We start from the raw sequence: 11,455 nt of genomic DNA, 5'->3' as shown, positions 1-11,455 counted from the left end.
TTTGATATAAATAATTTTTTCAATTTTGTGTGTGTGTGTGTGTGTGTGTGTGTGTGTGTGTGTGCATAAAAAATTTAATCTATATAAAATATTCTTGCTGCAATATCATCAACAATCCAATTAATACCATCAACTAGATTTTCACCCGTCATAGCGGAGCACTTATAAATTTGCCAATGATGAGTTTTTATATTGGGTAACTCCAGAATATCGGCTATGTCAGCTGCAGATAATGCACCAGGCATATCCTGCTTATTGGCAAATACAAGAAGACTTGCTCCTTCCAATCTTTCCTCTTGCAAAAGCTTGTACAATTCTGTTTTGCAATCATCCAATCTCCTTTTGTCTGCACTGTCTATCACCCAAACAAGTCCATCTGTTGACTCAAAGTAATTTCTCCAATAGGACCGCAATGATTTTTGTCCACCCACATCCCATATGTTGAGCTTGTATCCACGATGTTCTAATGTCTTGATATTAAACCCAAGCGTGGGTGATATAGTGTCTATTGGTTCACCATTGAGTCTCTTCAACACTGTCGTCTTGCCTGCATTATCCAAGCCCCTGAAATTTTAACATGGCATTATTAAAAGCAAATGAAGGAACACGTATATATTTCAAATGATTATCCTTCAATCATTTAATGCATTGTAAGTTCAGCAAGTGTAATATTTATTAACCTGTGTAAATCAACCACAAGCTGGATATATAAAATAGATACACAAACACAAATACGTACAACATTAAAATTCGCATCTCCTTTTCTTTCTGCTTCAATTTTTTCAGCACCGTTAACAAACCCATTGTCAATCCATTAATTACTCCACGATGTTCAGATCGTTAACAAATAAATGTTTGTATGCGAACAAAATTCTCTCGAGTTTGACAGAAACGTTTCTAACCTCCAATCCAACTTGTTAATTGATCAAATTACACAATCGGTAAAAAGCACGTGTAAAAACGCCTCATCTTATACTGATTAGGTACTATTATAAAAAATGATCAGCTGAGTGAATTTTCATATGTTATCAAGTGAGTGATGAATATAGAATGTGGTCCACTTGACGCAACAAATAAAAATGCTACGGAACTTTTGATTGACCAATTGGAAGAATTTTTACTAACTGACCAATCAAAAATGGCTTCGAAGCATTCATAGCGTCAAGTGGATCGTAGCTATAAGTGTAGAAAAAAAATTAGAGTTCATCATTATCAATTATCGATATAAATTTTTTATCAACCTATAAATACAAATTTATGACGATAATATGAAATCGTGATTCAAAAACTTTCTGATTGTTCAAACAATTTTATATTTTCCTATATTTATTTACATTTTTTTGGAATATCAGCATTCTACTTTAGGGACTTATATTTTATTCACATTAAATTCAATGACAATTAAATATGTGTATGTATAATATACTCGTCAACTACTAAAAGATTCACAATTACAAATTTCCAGTTTTTTATGTTTGCGAATTATGGAATATTTGCACGACTATACGGTTAAAAAGTTTACACGTAATTGATATATATAACATATATTGGAAAATTTGTCGTTTTTTTTCCTGATAAATGATATAAACTTTTCACGGAACCTAATACATATATGATATATTTTATATATAAAATTATATATTATTAATTATATATATATAAACTATACGGATAAAGCCGGTTGAAAGTTAAATAGTTTATCAAGCATTGTGTCACCAACTTTACTGTTAATAAATAGCATAAAAGTGACATAGTAGATAATTAAAAAAACTTGATATTATCTTATATATAATCTCACATTTATAAAATACAAATTAAGGATTATTAGTAATGTCTTTCTAATAATACTTTTGCTGCTTTACTAATAACTTCTGGATGACATAAAGCATTGATAAGAGATTCAAAAAATGAATCATATTGAGGATTAGGTACATAATCTCCAGATGCACTTGTTTCCTCTGATGGATACTTCTCCTTGTCCCTTTTACGTCTTTCTTCAATAAATTCTTTAAATTCGTGCTCCTTTGCATCAGGTAACAATTTAACATAATAGGGATATTCTTCAGCTAATTCTGTTGCAGTTTCTGGTTTAGGTTTAGGTCTTTTTGCTGGTATTTTTGGAATCGTTTCTGTTTGTTTCTCCTGCTCCTCTTCTTGTGCACGTTCCACAGCGCATTCAACCTAATGAAATAGTTTTATACATTAAACATAAGTTCTATCTGCATTTAATCAACAATATTGATGTTTCTTAGAAGAAAAAAAATTACTTCTGTCGTATAATATGTAGTTAACTTATTCGGAACTGACTTATAATCTCCCATCTTGGCTATTATCAATTTTACTAGAGCTTCCTCGACTCGTGCTCTGCTATCTGTTTTCAATTTTCCCCATATATTAACGCTTACATTGACTTTATCTAAAGATTCCACGTAATGCCACCAACCATTAGGCACAAATAAAACATCTCCAGGTTCTAGAGTTATTAATTTTGGTTTGTTTGGTATATCCAACAAACAATCTTTTTCTTCTTCACTTAGGCAATAAATATTAAATCTGCTATATACAGTTGACTCCTCGTAAGGAAGTCTAACTGGTATCAGAGAAGCGTTAGGTGGATAAAGCAACCATTGTTTCCTACAAGTAAGATAGGAACAATATAAACAGAGATAATATTAGAACTAAAAAATAATTGAAAAATACAAACCTGCCATGTATTTGTGCTACTAAATTATAACCATAGGTATCCCAATGACAATCAGTATGAGCACCTTTGCCTCCAATCCAAATAGTAGAATGCATTCCATTTTTACCAAGTTCTTTATCAATCCCGAATTTGAGCCAATTAAAAGATTCTATAATGTCTGTATTATCGCTGAGCCACTCCTTTATATGCTTATAATCACAGTAATGCCATACATTATTCTGCTTTGTTGTAAATGTCTCTTGTAAATTAATAAATTCTTGAAACGTTAATTGAATCGGTTTTGGAGGAGGACTCAAGCACCAATGTTGATGTTGAAGAACACACTAAGAAATGAATTCAATTAAACTATTAATAAAATTATCAATAAAATCATTAAAATAATATATAAATACAAGTATATCGCTATAACTTACTGTACGCTTGTTATGATTACCAATTCGAAATGGTAACTTCTTATTTCCAAACTTTTCAACCAATTCAGTCAAACTCCACTGAAGTAATTTCCATTCGTAAGAACCATCAGAATTTTGTAACATATTCTGAAATAATATAGGTTCTTCAAGTTCTGGTAGAATTTCTTTCAAAATATCTTCCAAGGGTTGTAAATGGCGACTCATATTTTTAATTATCTTATAAGGTACAATTATCAAAATTAGTCACTTTTCTTATCTTTTTTGAATTATAAAATAATTGATCCTATGAGATTATTTCATTTAAATAAATCTCTCAAACTACATATCAATGTGTTTCAGACATTATCTTGTTTGTAAACTTTGATATTATCTCATTGATATTAAAATATATGTGATAATTTCGATAGATATTTTAGAGCAATGTCTGATTCGCACTGCGACATCTAACGTATATATGTATGATAATATGACATCCAATAAGAGAATTCGCTTATTTCTAGGGTTTCTAGTTAGGCATTTTTGTCCAGGAGGCAATGCTCCTATTGGATTTGGAAACAACATGAATGTATTCTGCATTCCTGCATGAAACATCAAGGAGATTCTGTATCTTGAAACGAGGTGAAAATTAAAGTGAGCAAATTTACTAGGTGTTGATAACTGAAATTATCAGTATTCTAGTAAATTCGTTCATTTTTGTAATTTTTACCTTTCAAGATACAAAATCGATCTTCTGAAGCTCGATTGTGTATTTTAAAATAAGATAAAAATTACAAAAGTGAACAATGATTACTAAGTATTGACACCGACGAAATACTATTAAAAACCGTCAACCCTGGGCAATGTAATTTTCGGCAATATAAAAAGGGCCTCAAGGGCTCGGAGGTAATTGAAGAATGCTGACATTATCGACAATTGATATAAATTTGTTATTATTAACCTAAATATTTGGCTCATACATTATTAAATTCATGATTTTTTATTACATAAATGTTCCATAAATAAATATGCATACTTGTAAAGCTATAAATATCTTATATATTACAAAAAAATTACAATTTTTTCTCTGCAGTTATCATTTCTATTGATAATCAAACTTTAACAATACACTGAAATTACAATTTTAAAGAAAAATCGAGTATTATTGAGTTCTAAATATATAAATACATCTATTAAACTAATAAATCATAAAATTAGTACAATATTATCAGTTTTTAACTCTTAATTACTTCAATGTTCATAAGTATACGAACTCCTGTAAGGATGTCGGTCTTTAATAGTATCTCATCGGTGGTATTGACCAATTAAATTATGAATATTCCAGTGAATTTGTTCACTTTTGTAATTTTCATCTTATTTCAAGAAGATCGATTCTGTATCTTAAAACGAAGTGAAAATGACAAAAGTGAGCGAATTTATTAGAATACTGATAATTTCATTGGTCAACACCTAGTAAATTTTGTTTGAAGATACAGAATTGACCCCAAGATACACAATCGATCCCCTGTTTGCCTTGCTTGAAATCTTCAAAAATATTTACATTAAAATGAGATAAATTCATATTCGGATATTGAAGAGAGAAAACAAAACGAAGAAAGAATTAATCAATCACACCGGTTGTATGACCAAATTGTTCAAATGTGATTTGTTAATTCTTTTTCTATCCAAAATCTCGGACAATCAATTTTTAGAATAGGATACGGTCAAAGCGATGCTATAAACGCTTTAAAGCGTTTTTTAATTAGTCAATTCTTTCTTTTAATTAGTCCATCAAACGCTTCAAAACATTTATAGCAAAATTTTGACCACAGCCATAGACACAAGGTATTATAGAAACGAAAGTTAATGCACTTTTCTGATGTTGGAACACGTGACTTAAGTCTGTAGCATACGATGCTTATTTTCCTGCTGCATTGCTAGCTAATTAGAATCTTGCCACGGTATTGGCTACGATGCTGTCATTGCCAGCATCGCAGCCAATACGGTGGCAAAATTTTAATCTAGCTAGTAAAGCTGTGTTCCAAAATTCATTGCCAGCGCAATCTACAGTTTACGTCACGTATACTACACATTTTCAGCACTGTGAAAATTAGGCTGTGTAAATTTTAGGCTTTTTTTAGCAGGAAAATAAGCATCGTGTGCTATAAGCTTAAGTGGAAGGTATGTTTTCTTTTCCTAATAACAGTATACATTATCTATATGTATATACAATACATTATATTAGATTTTGTCGAAATTTTATATAAGTCTAGATATTTCAAAAAATCCTGCTTTTAAAATTTCATAATTTTATATGTTCTAATAACTTTTAAAATTGACTTTCAAAATCTAATAATTTTTAAAAATAAATTTTTTGAATATAGTGACTCCTAAAATCTTTAAAATTTTGTAACTTTCAAAAGTGTACTTATGAAATTCAGATTAACATTTGGATTAGGCTCAGTTAATGCCACTTGGACTTTAAGCGAAATTTAAAACTTTGTCTTTTTTAAATCCAAAAAGAGATACAGACAGAAAGAGTTTTAAGCCTCACTTAAAATCAAAGTAACGTTGATGCAATTGAGCCTAAAACATTTGGATAAGTATAATTTTTTTGTTTATTTCTTTGGAAAACTAACAGTCACGATATATGGATATCTAGACATGATACGTACATCGCGACTCGCGAATACAACTAAATTTGATGTAAGTTCATGTGATAAGGCATTTATGATTCATGACGCCGAGTTATATGTCATATATGTAGTTATATTGAAGTTTGTGATTTTTCTCATAGATTTACATTGCGCAATAAAATAATTGAAAATAAGTAGAAATGAAAAAGCCTCCTTTACACATGCTTTAATGTACGGGATTCAGGTGATACGAAAACGAGGCTAATTAAATTTGGCAACGAAAGGTACATTGCGTCAAATAAAGCATGTGTTATTTTTCTAACCTAATTATGTCTTTACAAATGATTATAATGATATTTCTTGATGTTGTAGTATCTTTTTAATTTGATTACAACACATATCACGACTTTGCATCTTATAAACGTTAAATTATTATAATTTGCATTTATCTTTTGACCTCTTTTTCTGTTACAAATTTATAATAACATTCTTGATATTATGTTTGCTTTATATACAAATTCTACTTTGTATGCTACTTGGCCTTCTTAAAATAATTTTAAACTTTATATTGAATACACATATATAATTATATTTTTATAAATTAAAAAATAAAAGCAACAATTTTAATCTTCTTGTGAATAAAAGTTTTTAGTGCAGTTTAATATGATCACGTTACGAGGAAAACTGAAAAAGGATAAAAATGACATAGCAAATTCAAAGAATTACAACAGGCGAGTCTCGATACGAGATAAATTACTGATCAAGGAGGTCAATTTGACATAATATTTCTTATGTGTCATAACAACGATGTAATATATGAATTCTATCTAAGTTTATGTTGAATTATTTTTCTTAGGTACAGGAAATGGAACAGACGTTGCCAGTAACTTGTAAAGTCACATTTAAAGATCCACATTGTCTTCATGAATTTATCTTATTAATTATGCCAGATGAGGGATATTGGATTGGTGGCCATTTCTATTTTCAAATTTATATAAGCGAAGATTATAACATGGCGGTAATTTCATATTCTTTGATTTTTATATGTTATCTCAGTTTACTTGTAGTTATTTTAGAATTACCTGTTAAATCAGTGGCATCATCAGTGAGCTCTATAATACACTACTGGAACGCGCCTTTCCTGTACTGAACTATAGAAGATAAAAGAAAATAAAAGAAAACGGCAGCTTAATGGAGAAAAGGAAGATAAACAAATAAAGGAAAACATGTCTTTATGATTCTTTCCTGCAAACAGCATTAGCTAATCAGTGAGTTCTTGACATAAAAAACTATCTTTGCATCAGAGGATATGGTCAATATAATGCTTTGAAGCATTCTTTGATCGGTCAAAATTCTTTCTTCTGATTGATCAATCAAATGCTTCAAAGCATTCATAATAAGCTGACATCCCATTGATGGATATTTACAATGAAACAGGATAGCGAGACCAATCATAGCTCTGCAGTCATTACTCTAACTTTCCTTTCTACAGTTGTGATTGGTCTCGTTCCGTTCTGCTGTAAATTTTCACTCATGAGACGCCAGCCTAAGACTTCGATCCCATCCAAAATGTCATTTTCTAAGAATTGGGAAACCCCCATTCATCGATGGTGCGCTCCAGTATATTATAGATCTCCAGTATATTACAGCTCACTGGGCATAGTATGTCTTAATTATAGTATATCAACACATTAAGATATTGCAAAGGAAGAGAAAGGAAAAGACTTTCTTCTTATCCCTTTCCTTCCTAAAGGGATAAGAAAGAAAAAGAAGATGAGAATATATGTCAATATAAAAATCGAAAGTTGCGGCTGAATTCTCATTATGTTAAATAATATTTTTCAGCCGCCAGTGGTAAAATGCTTAACGAAGTTATGGCATCCTAACATAAGTGAGGATGGTGATGTATGCCTATCTATTTTAAGACAAAGTAGTATTGATGGCATGGGATGGGCACCAACACGCAAACTAAAAGACGTTGTATGGGGTTTAAATTCTCTTTTCACTGTATGTATACAAGTATTTTCTGTTGCATTCATTTGATTGATGCGATTATGTTAAACATATTATATGTGTATATTATATTGTGCTTCTTTTAGGATCTCCTAAACTTTGACGATCCTTTGAATAGAGATGCAGCAGATTTGTTTATTAAGGATAAAGAATCTTTTCGAAGTAAAGTTAAAGATTATGTAATGCAATATGCAAAAAGATGATTTATATTGTAACATTTTAATTAACAAATAATTATTTACATTTTTCAAATTGGTTGCCTCCTTTTAGTATATGAGTACAGGATTTGCTCAAATATTATGTTAATTATGATTTAACTTGATTAATATTGCTAGTCTTTTTATCTGAAAGAGATTGTTAGCTTTCAGTTTCATATAATTCAATTTTTGGACTTATAGTGAAATTGTATTAATACGCTTTAATTATGACCTATATCATTATGTATGAAGGAAATGTAAACATTAAAAATTAAAAGTACCTTATATGCACAATGTTTTTTTTTCTCTTGATGAGACATTGTAACGCCAACGAGCAATTGTAAATAAAATGGGTGTTTAATAATATATTTAAATAACTATAACTTATATGAGTATATATGTTTGGCGTAAAACATACAAATATATTGAATATGTAAAAAGTATCTCACATTAATAAGAATTGAAAATTACAAGTGTATACACTATTTTGTCACAAGTATTTATTTATAATTTTCGTACAATACTCGATTGATATTTTTATTAAACTTCAAAAAAAAAAATTGATTTATTATTTATTATTCCATATACCTTTTATTTTGATTTATTGAAATTTAGAATTTATATAAAATTATATTGATACATATATATAATTATATTTTTATAAATTAAATAATGAAAGCAATAATTTTAATCTTCTTGTGAATAAAAGTTTGAATCTTCTTGTGAATAATGAGTAAATCATAATTTGTTTGTGTTGTACTCGTCGAATTAATTAACGGACGGTTGAAAAATTTGATTGCTGATGAAGGTCGGCGTAACATCGACGATCGATCAACGATTTTTGTTATAATTGTAAGTTGTAACAAATAAATAATAACAAAAGAGAAGACAAGGAGAGGTAATGTCTCTGCTTGTTTCTCATTTCTTGTCGTTCCTCCGCGCTGTTTAGATTTAGACTAAGCATGTACGCGAAGTGATACGGCCACGTGTCAGTGCATGTTGTGTATGTGTACATAAATATAAATAAAAAATTGCAGCTTTCCATCGTTAGAACGTGGTCCGCAGTTCTTCTTGTATACTGGTTGACCTGATGAGTTTCTGTTTGGAACCCAGTAAACTCTCACTCCCTAAGCTATCACTGTCGGAAGCTATCTTCGACTTTTCTTCATGATACTCTTCATTATATTCCTTCAATCTGTTGCCTAGGAACATAGCCCTCTCGCGTTTCTTAATCATAAACTCTGTCGGCAGTAGCCATCGATGTTCGTGGCATTCCTCCGCTAATGGCCTTTTGCTAAAAAAAATTAATGCATTTTTTTAAATATATAAGAGACCTATTAAATAAAAAAATTATTCCACATTTAATATTAAGTATAATTACAAAACATCCGATTATAATAAATTTTTATATTAATCTTGGAAACTTTTTCAAATTATTACCAACCTTGGTGCGCGTTTAAAGACCAACATGAGAAATCTGGTGGCCTCTTGGCTCAGCTCTTTGTAAAGATACTCGAATCTGTATCTGACAAAGGATATATTCTGTCTGGTCTCGTCCATATCCTTACCACGGAACGGAGAAACTCCAGATAGTAATACATAGATCAACACACCGACCATCCAGATGTCCGTTTGCGGATAGGCAGGTTCATCGTTGTAGAGTTCGGGCGATCTGTATTCTGGATGACCCAGATGCTTGGGCACCATTGTGCCCAATTTGCTGACTCTATGAGCTGACCCCATATCAACCAACTTCACCTGAACTGATCTCACAGATGACATGACGACATTGTCCGGCTGAATATTTAGATGACAGTATCCACGCCAGTGAAGATACTGCAGACCATCGAGAATCTGCGTAATAGCATTCGCTACGCAGTTTTCTGTATATTCGTGCCGACTGGAGAAGTACGTGAGAATATCGGCACCCTGAAGTTTCTCCATGATAAACACCGCCACGGGCGAGTTGGACGCTTTGTAGGCAGTCTCCAGCATGGCTATCCGTTCGTGTCGCAGTGAACGTAATACTTCGTATTCCTGGTTCACTTGCTTCTCCGTCTCGGCATTTAATTCCAAGATCTTGGCAATGATCACGCGATCTGAGCTCTTATCTACACCCTTCACCACTGCGGAGAATTGTCCGCGCGATAGCTCCGAGATAAAACTATACTTGGTGGATAGTTGCGGTTCCACCAACCATTCAATCGGATTCTCCTCTATAGAGTAATCGATGTGTGGTTTGTCCTCTTCCAGGACAATCTCTTGGCCGGCTTCAGTTAGCTCTTGGAGATGTCTCATCGCCCGCGTAATCTGTACTTTCGGACAACCCGGCGGTCGCGTCTTGATTAACTTTGACGGAATGCCCTTTTCGCTCCAACCAATACGGTTACGCGCTGCCAGGCGGAAGTTGTAACTCGTATCTTGCTTTAAGTCGCGCACCAGATAGAATTCGTGGTCAATGTTGAAGCCAACGTCTATCCATGCGATTGAATCACCCTCCTTGTACTGTAAATTATAACATAGCACGGGCGAGTTGCCATCATACTTCGGCTGCTTCCATCGCAGAAGAACCTCGGTATCCGAAACATCGGTAGCCTAGAAAGTCGAATATTTTACAACATGAAAATGGAAACATTATTTTTGTATATAAATTGATCACCGTTTCAAAAATCATTTTAATTATTGCACTGTAGATTACCTCTGGAGAATCCGGACCGCAAGAAACCGTTGCCTGCAATATCCTGGTCCTAACAATCGTTTGTCCTATTGGATTCCTTGCCACGACTTTATATATTCCGATATCATGCTCTTTTGTAGGATTAAAATTAAGTATAGATCTTCCGTCAGAGTCCTCTGTCACTTTGATCCTATTGTTCTCTTGTATGACCATATCGTTTTTAAACCACTGTATCAGTGGTTTCGGATTTCCTACGGCTAGACAGGTGAGATGCGCCGGTTTTCCCTCTTCAATTGGGCAAATCTGCGGCTTTTCGCGGAAAAACGGAGGCTGACCGTCCTTTTTCGATTCGATCATCGCCTCAGCTTCAGCGTAACTGTCTAACCGAGTACCTAGTTCATTCTTTAAACGTCTAAGCGTATACGTGTCCGCAGATCCGTATCGATTGATGCGTGCCCTTCTTTCATCGTCAATCTCCTCATCCATAACATCCGTGAATCGACGACGTTCTCGTATGATGGGTGCCTAATAATAAGATAAATAATTAGATAAATATTTTTGAAGATGATATTCTTTTCATTTTAAATACAGTTTTGTTATAGCTACCCTCCAATCAAAGCCGTTGTCTTCGGTAACAGAACGTGAGAAACCAGGGCTACGATTGCACGCAACTTTCATATATTCGCGTAGTCGTACTGGGAAATCGGTATCTCGCAACTGAAGAAGATATGTGTCTGGACCGTTCTGATAACTATAAAATATAAATAGAAAAGAAAAGAATTACAAGAAATTTGTATTGTTATATAGAATATATTGAATATGAGAGAGAGAGAGAGAGA

At 32.4% G+C, this 11,455-nt stretch overlaps 4 protein-coding genes across 11 annotated transcripts in view; 1 reads left to right on the top strand and 3 right to left on the bottom strand.

The window, feature by feature from the left end:
• Positions 1 to 25: 25 nt before the first annotated feature.
• The window catches only part of LOC108750598 (muscle M-line assembly protein unc-89), a 51,151-nt gene continuing 39,721 nt past the window's right edge, over positions 26 to 11,455 (bottom strand). For 6 of the 8 annotated variants that reach the window (XM_018490136.1, XM_018490129.1, XM_018490133.1 and 3 more), the window contains 4 exons: positions 11,223 to 11,367; positions 10,638 to 11,141; positions 9,384 to 10,534; positions 8,854 to 9,233 (listed from right to left, as the gene is read on the bottom strand). In XM_018490136.1, coding sequence (XP_018345638.1) covers positions 8,987 to 9,233; positions 9,384 to 10,534; positions 10,638 to 11,141; positions 11,223 to 11,367 — 2,047 coding nt within the window. In that variant the 3' untranslated portion in view covers positions 8,854 to 8,986. Of the gene's footprint in view, positions 62 to 8,853; positions 9,234 to 9,383; positions 10,535 to 10,637; positions 11,142 to 11,222; positions 11,368 to 11,455 lie in introns of those variants that run through there. The other 2 variants (XM_018490131.1, XM_018490130.1) reach the window with 2 other exon arrangements.
• LOC108750601 (ADP-ribosylation factor-like protein 2) lies at positions 68 to 1,067 on the bottom strand. The gene is made up of 2 exons (XM_018490139.1): positions 740 to 1,067; positions 68 to 564 (listed from the first exon to the last, which is right to left on the bottom strand). The coding sequence occupies exons 1-2, from the start codon at positions 802 to 804 to the stop codon at positions 75 to 77; spliced, it is 555 nt and encodes a 184-aa protein (XP_018345641.1). The 5' UTR covers positions 805 to 1,067; the 3' UTR covers positions 68 to 74.
• Positions 1,825 to 3,360, bottom strand: LOC108750600 (HSPB1-associated protein 1). The gene is made up of 4 exons (XM_018490137.1): positions 3,118 to 3,360; positions 2,705 to 3,027; positions 2,268 to 2,634; positions 1,825 to 2,181 (listed from the first exon to the last, which is right to left on the bottom strand). The coding sequence occupies exons 1-4, from the start codon at positions 3,319 to 3,321 to the stop codon at positions 1,825 to 1,827; spliced, it is 1,251 nt and encodes a 416-aa protein (XP_018345639.1). The 5' UTR covers positions 3,322 to 3,360.
• On the top strand, positions 5,852 to 8,230 carry LOC108750603 (NEDD8-conjugating enzyme UBE2F-like). Its single transcript, XM_018490140.1, has 5 exons — positions 5,852 to 6,013; positions 6,375 to 6,497; positions 6,586 to 6,747; positions 7,575 to 7,736; positions 7,829 to 8,230. Exons 2-5 carry the CDS (start codon positions 6,393 to 6,395, stop codon positions 7,943 to 7,945), a joined length of 546 nt encoding a protein of 181 aa, XP_018345642.1. The 5' UTR covers positions 5,852 to 6,013; positions 6,375 to 6,392; the 3' UTR covers positions 7,946 to 8,230.

The sequence above is a fragment of the Trachymyrmex septentrionalis genome, unplaced genomic scaffold, assembly GCF_001594115.1.
Source record: "Trachymyrmex septentrionalis isolate Tsep2-gDNA-1 unplaced genomic scaffold, Tsep1.0 scaffold37, whole genome shotgun sequence".
Lineage (NCBI taxonomy): Eukaryota > Metazoa > Arthropoda > Insecta > Hymenoptera > Formicidae > Trachymyrmex > Trachymyrmex septentrionalis.
The sequence above is the reverse complement of the archived record's forward strand: the minus strand, read 5'-3'. Positions and strand labels throughout refer to the sequence as shown.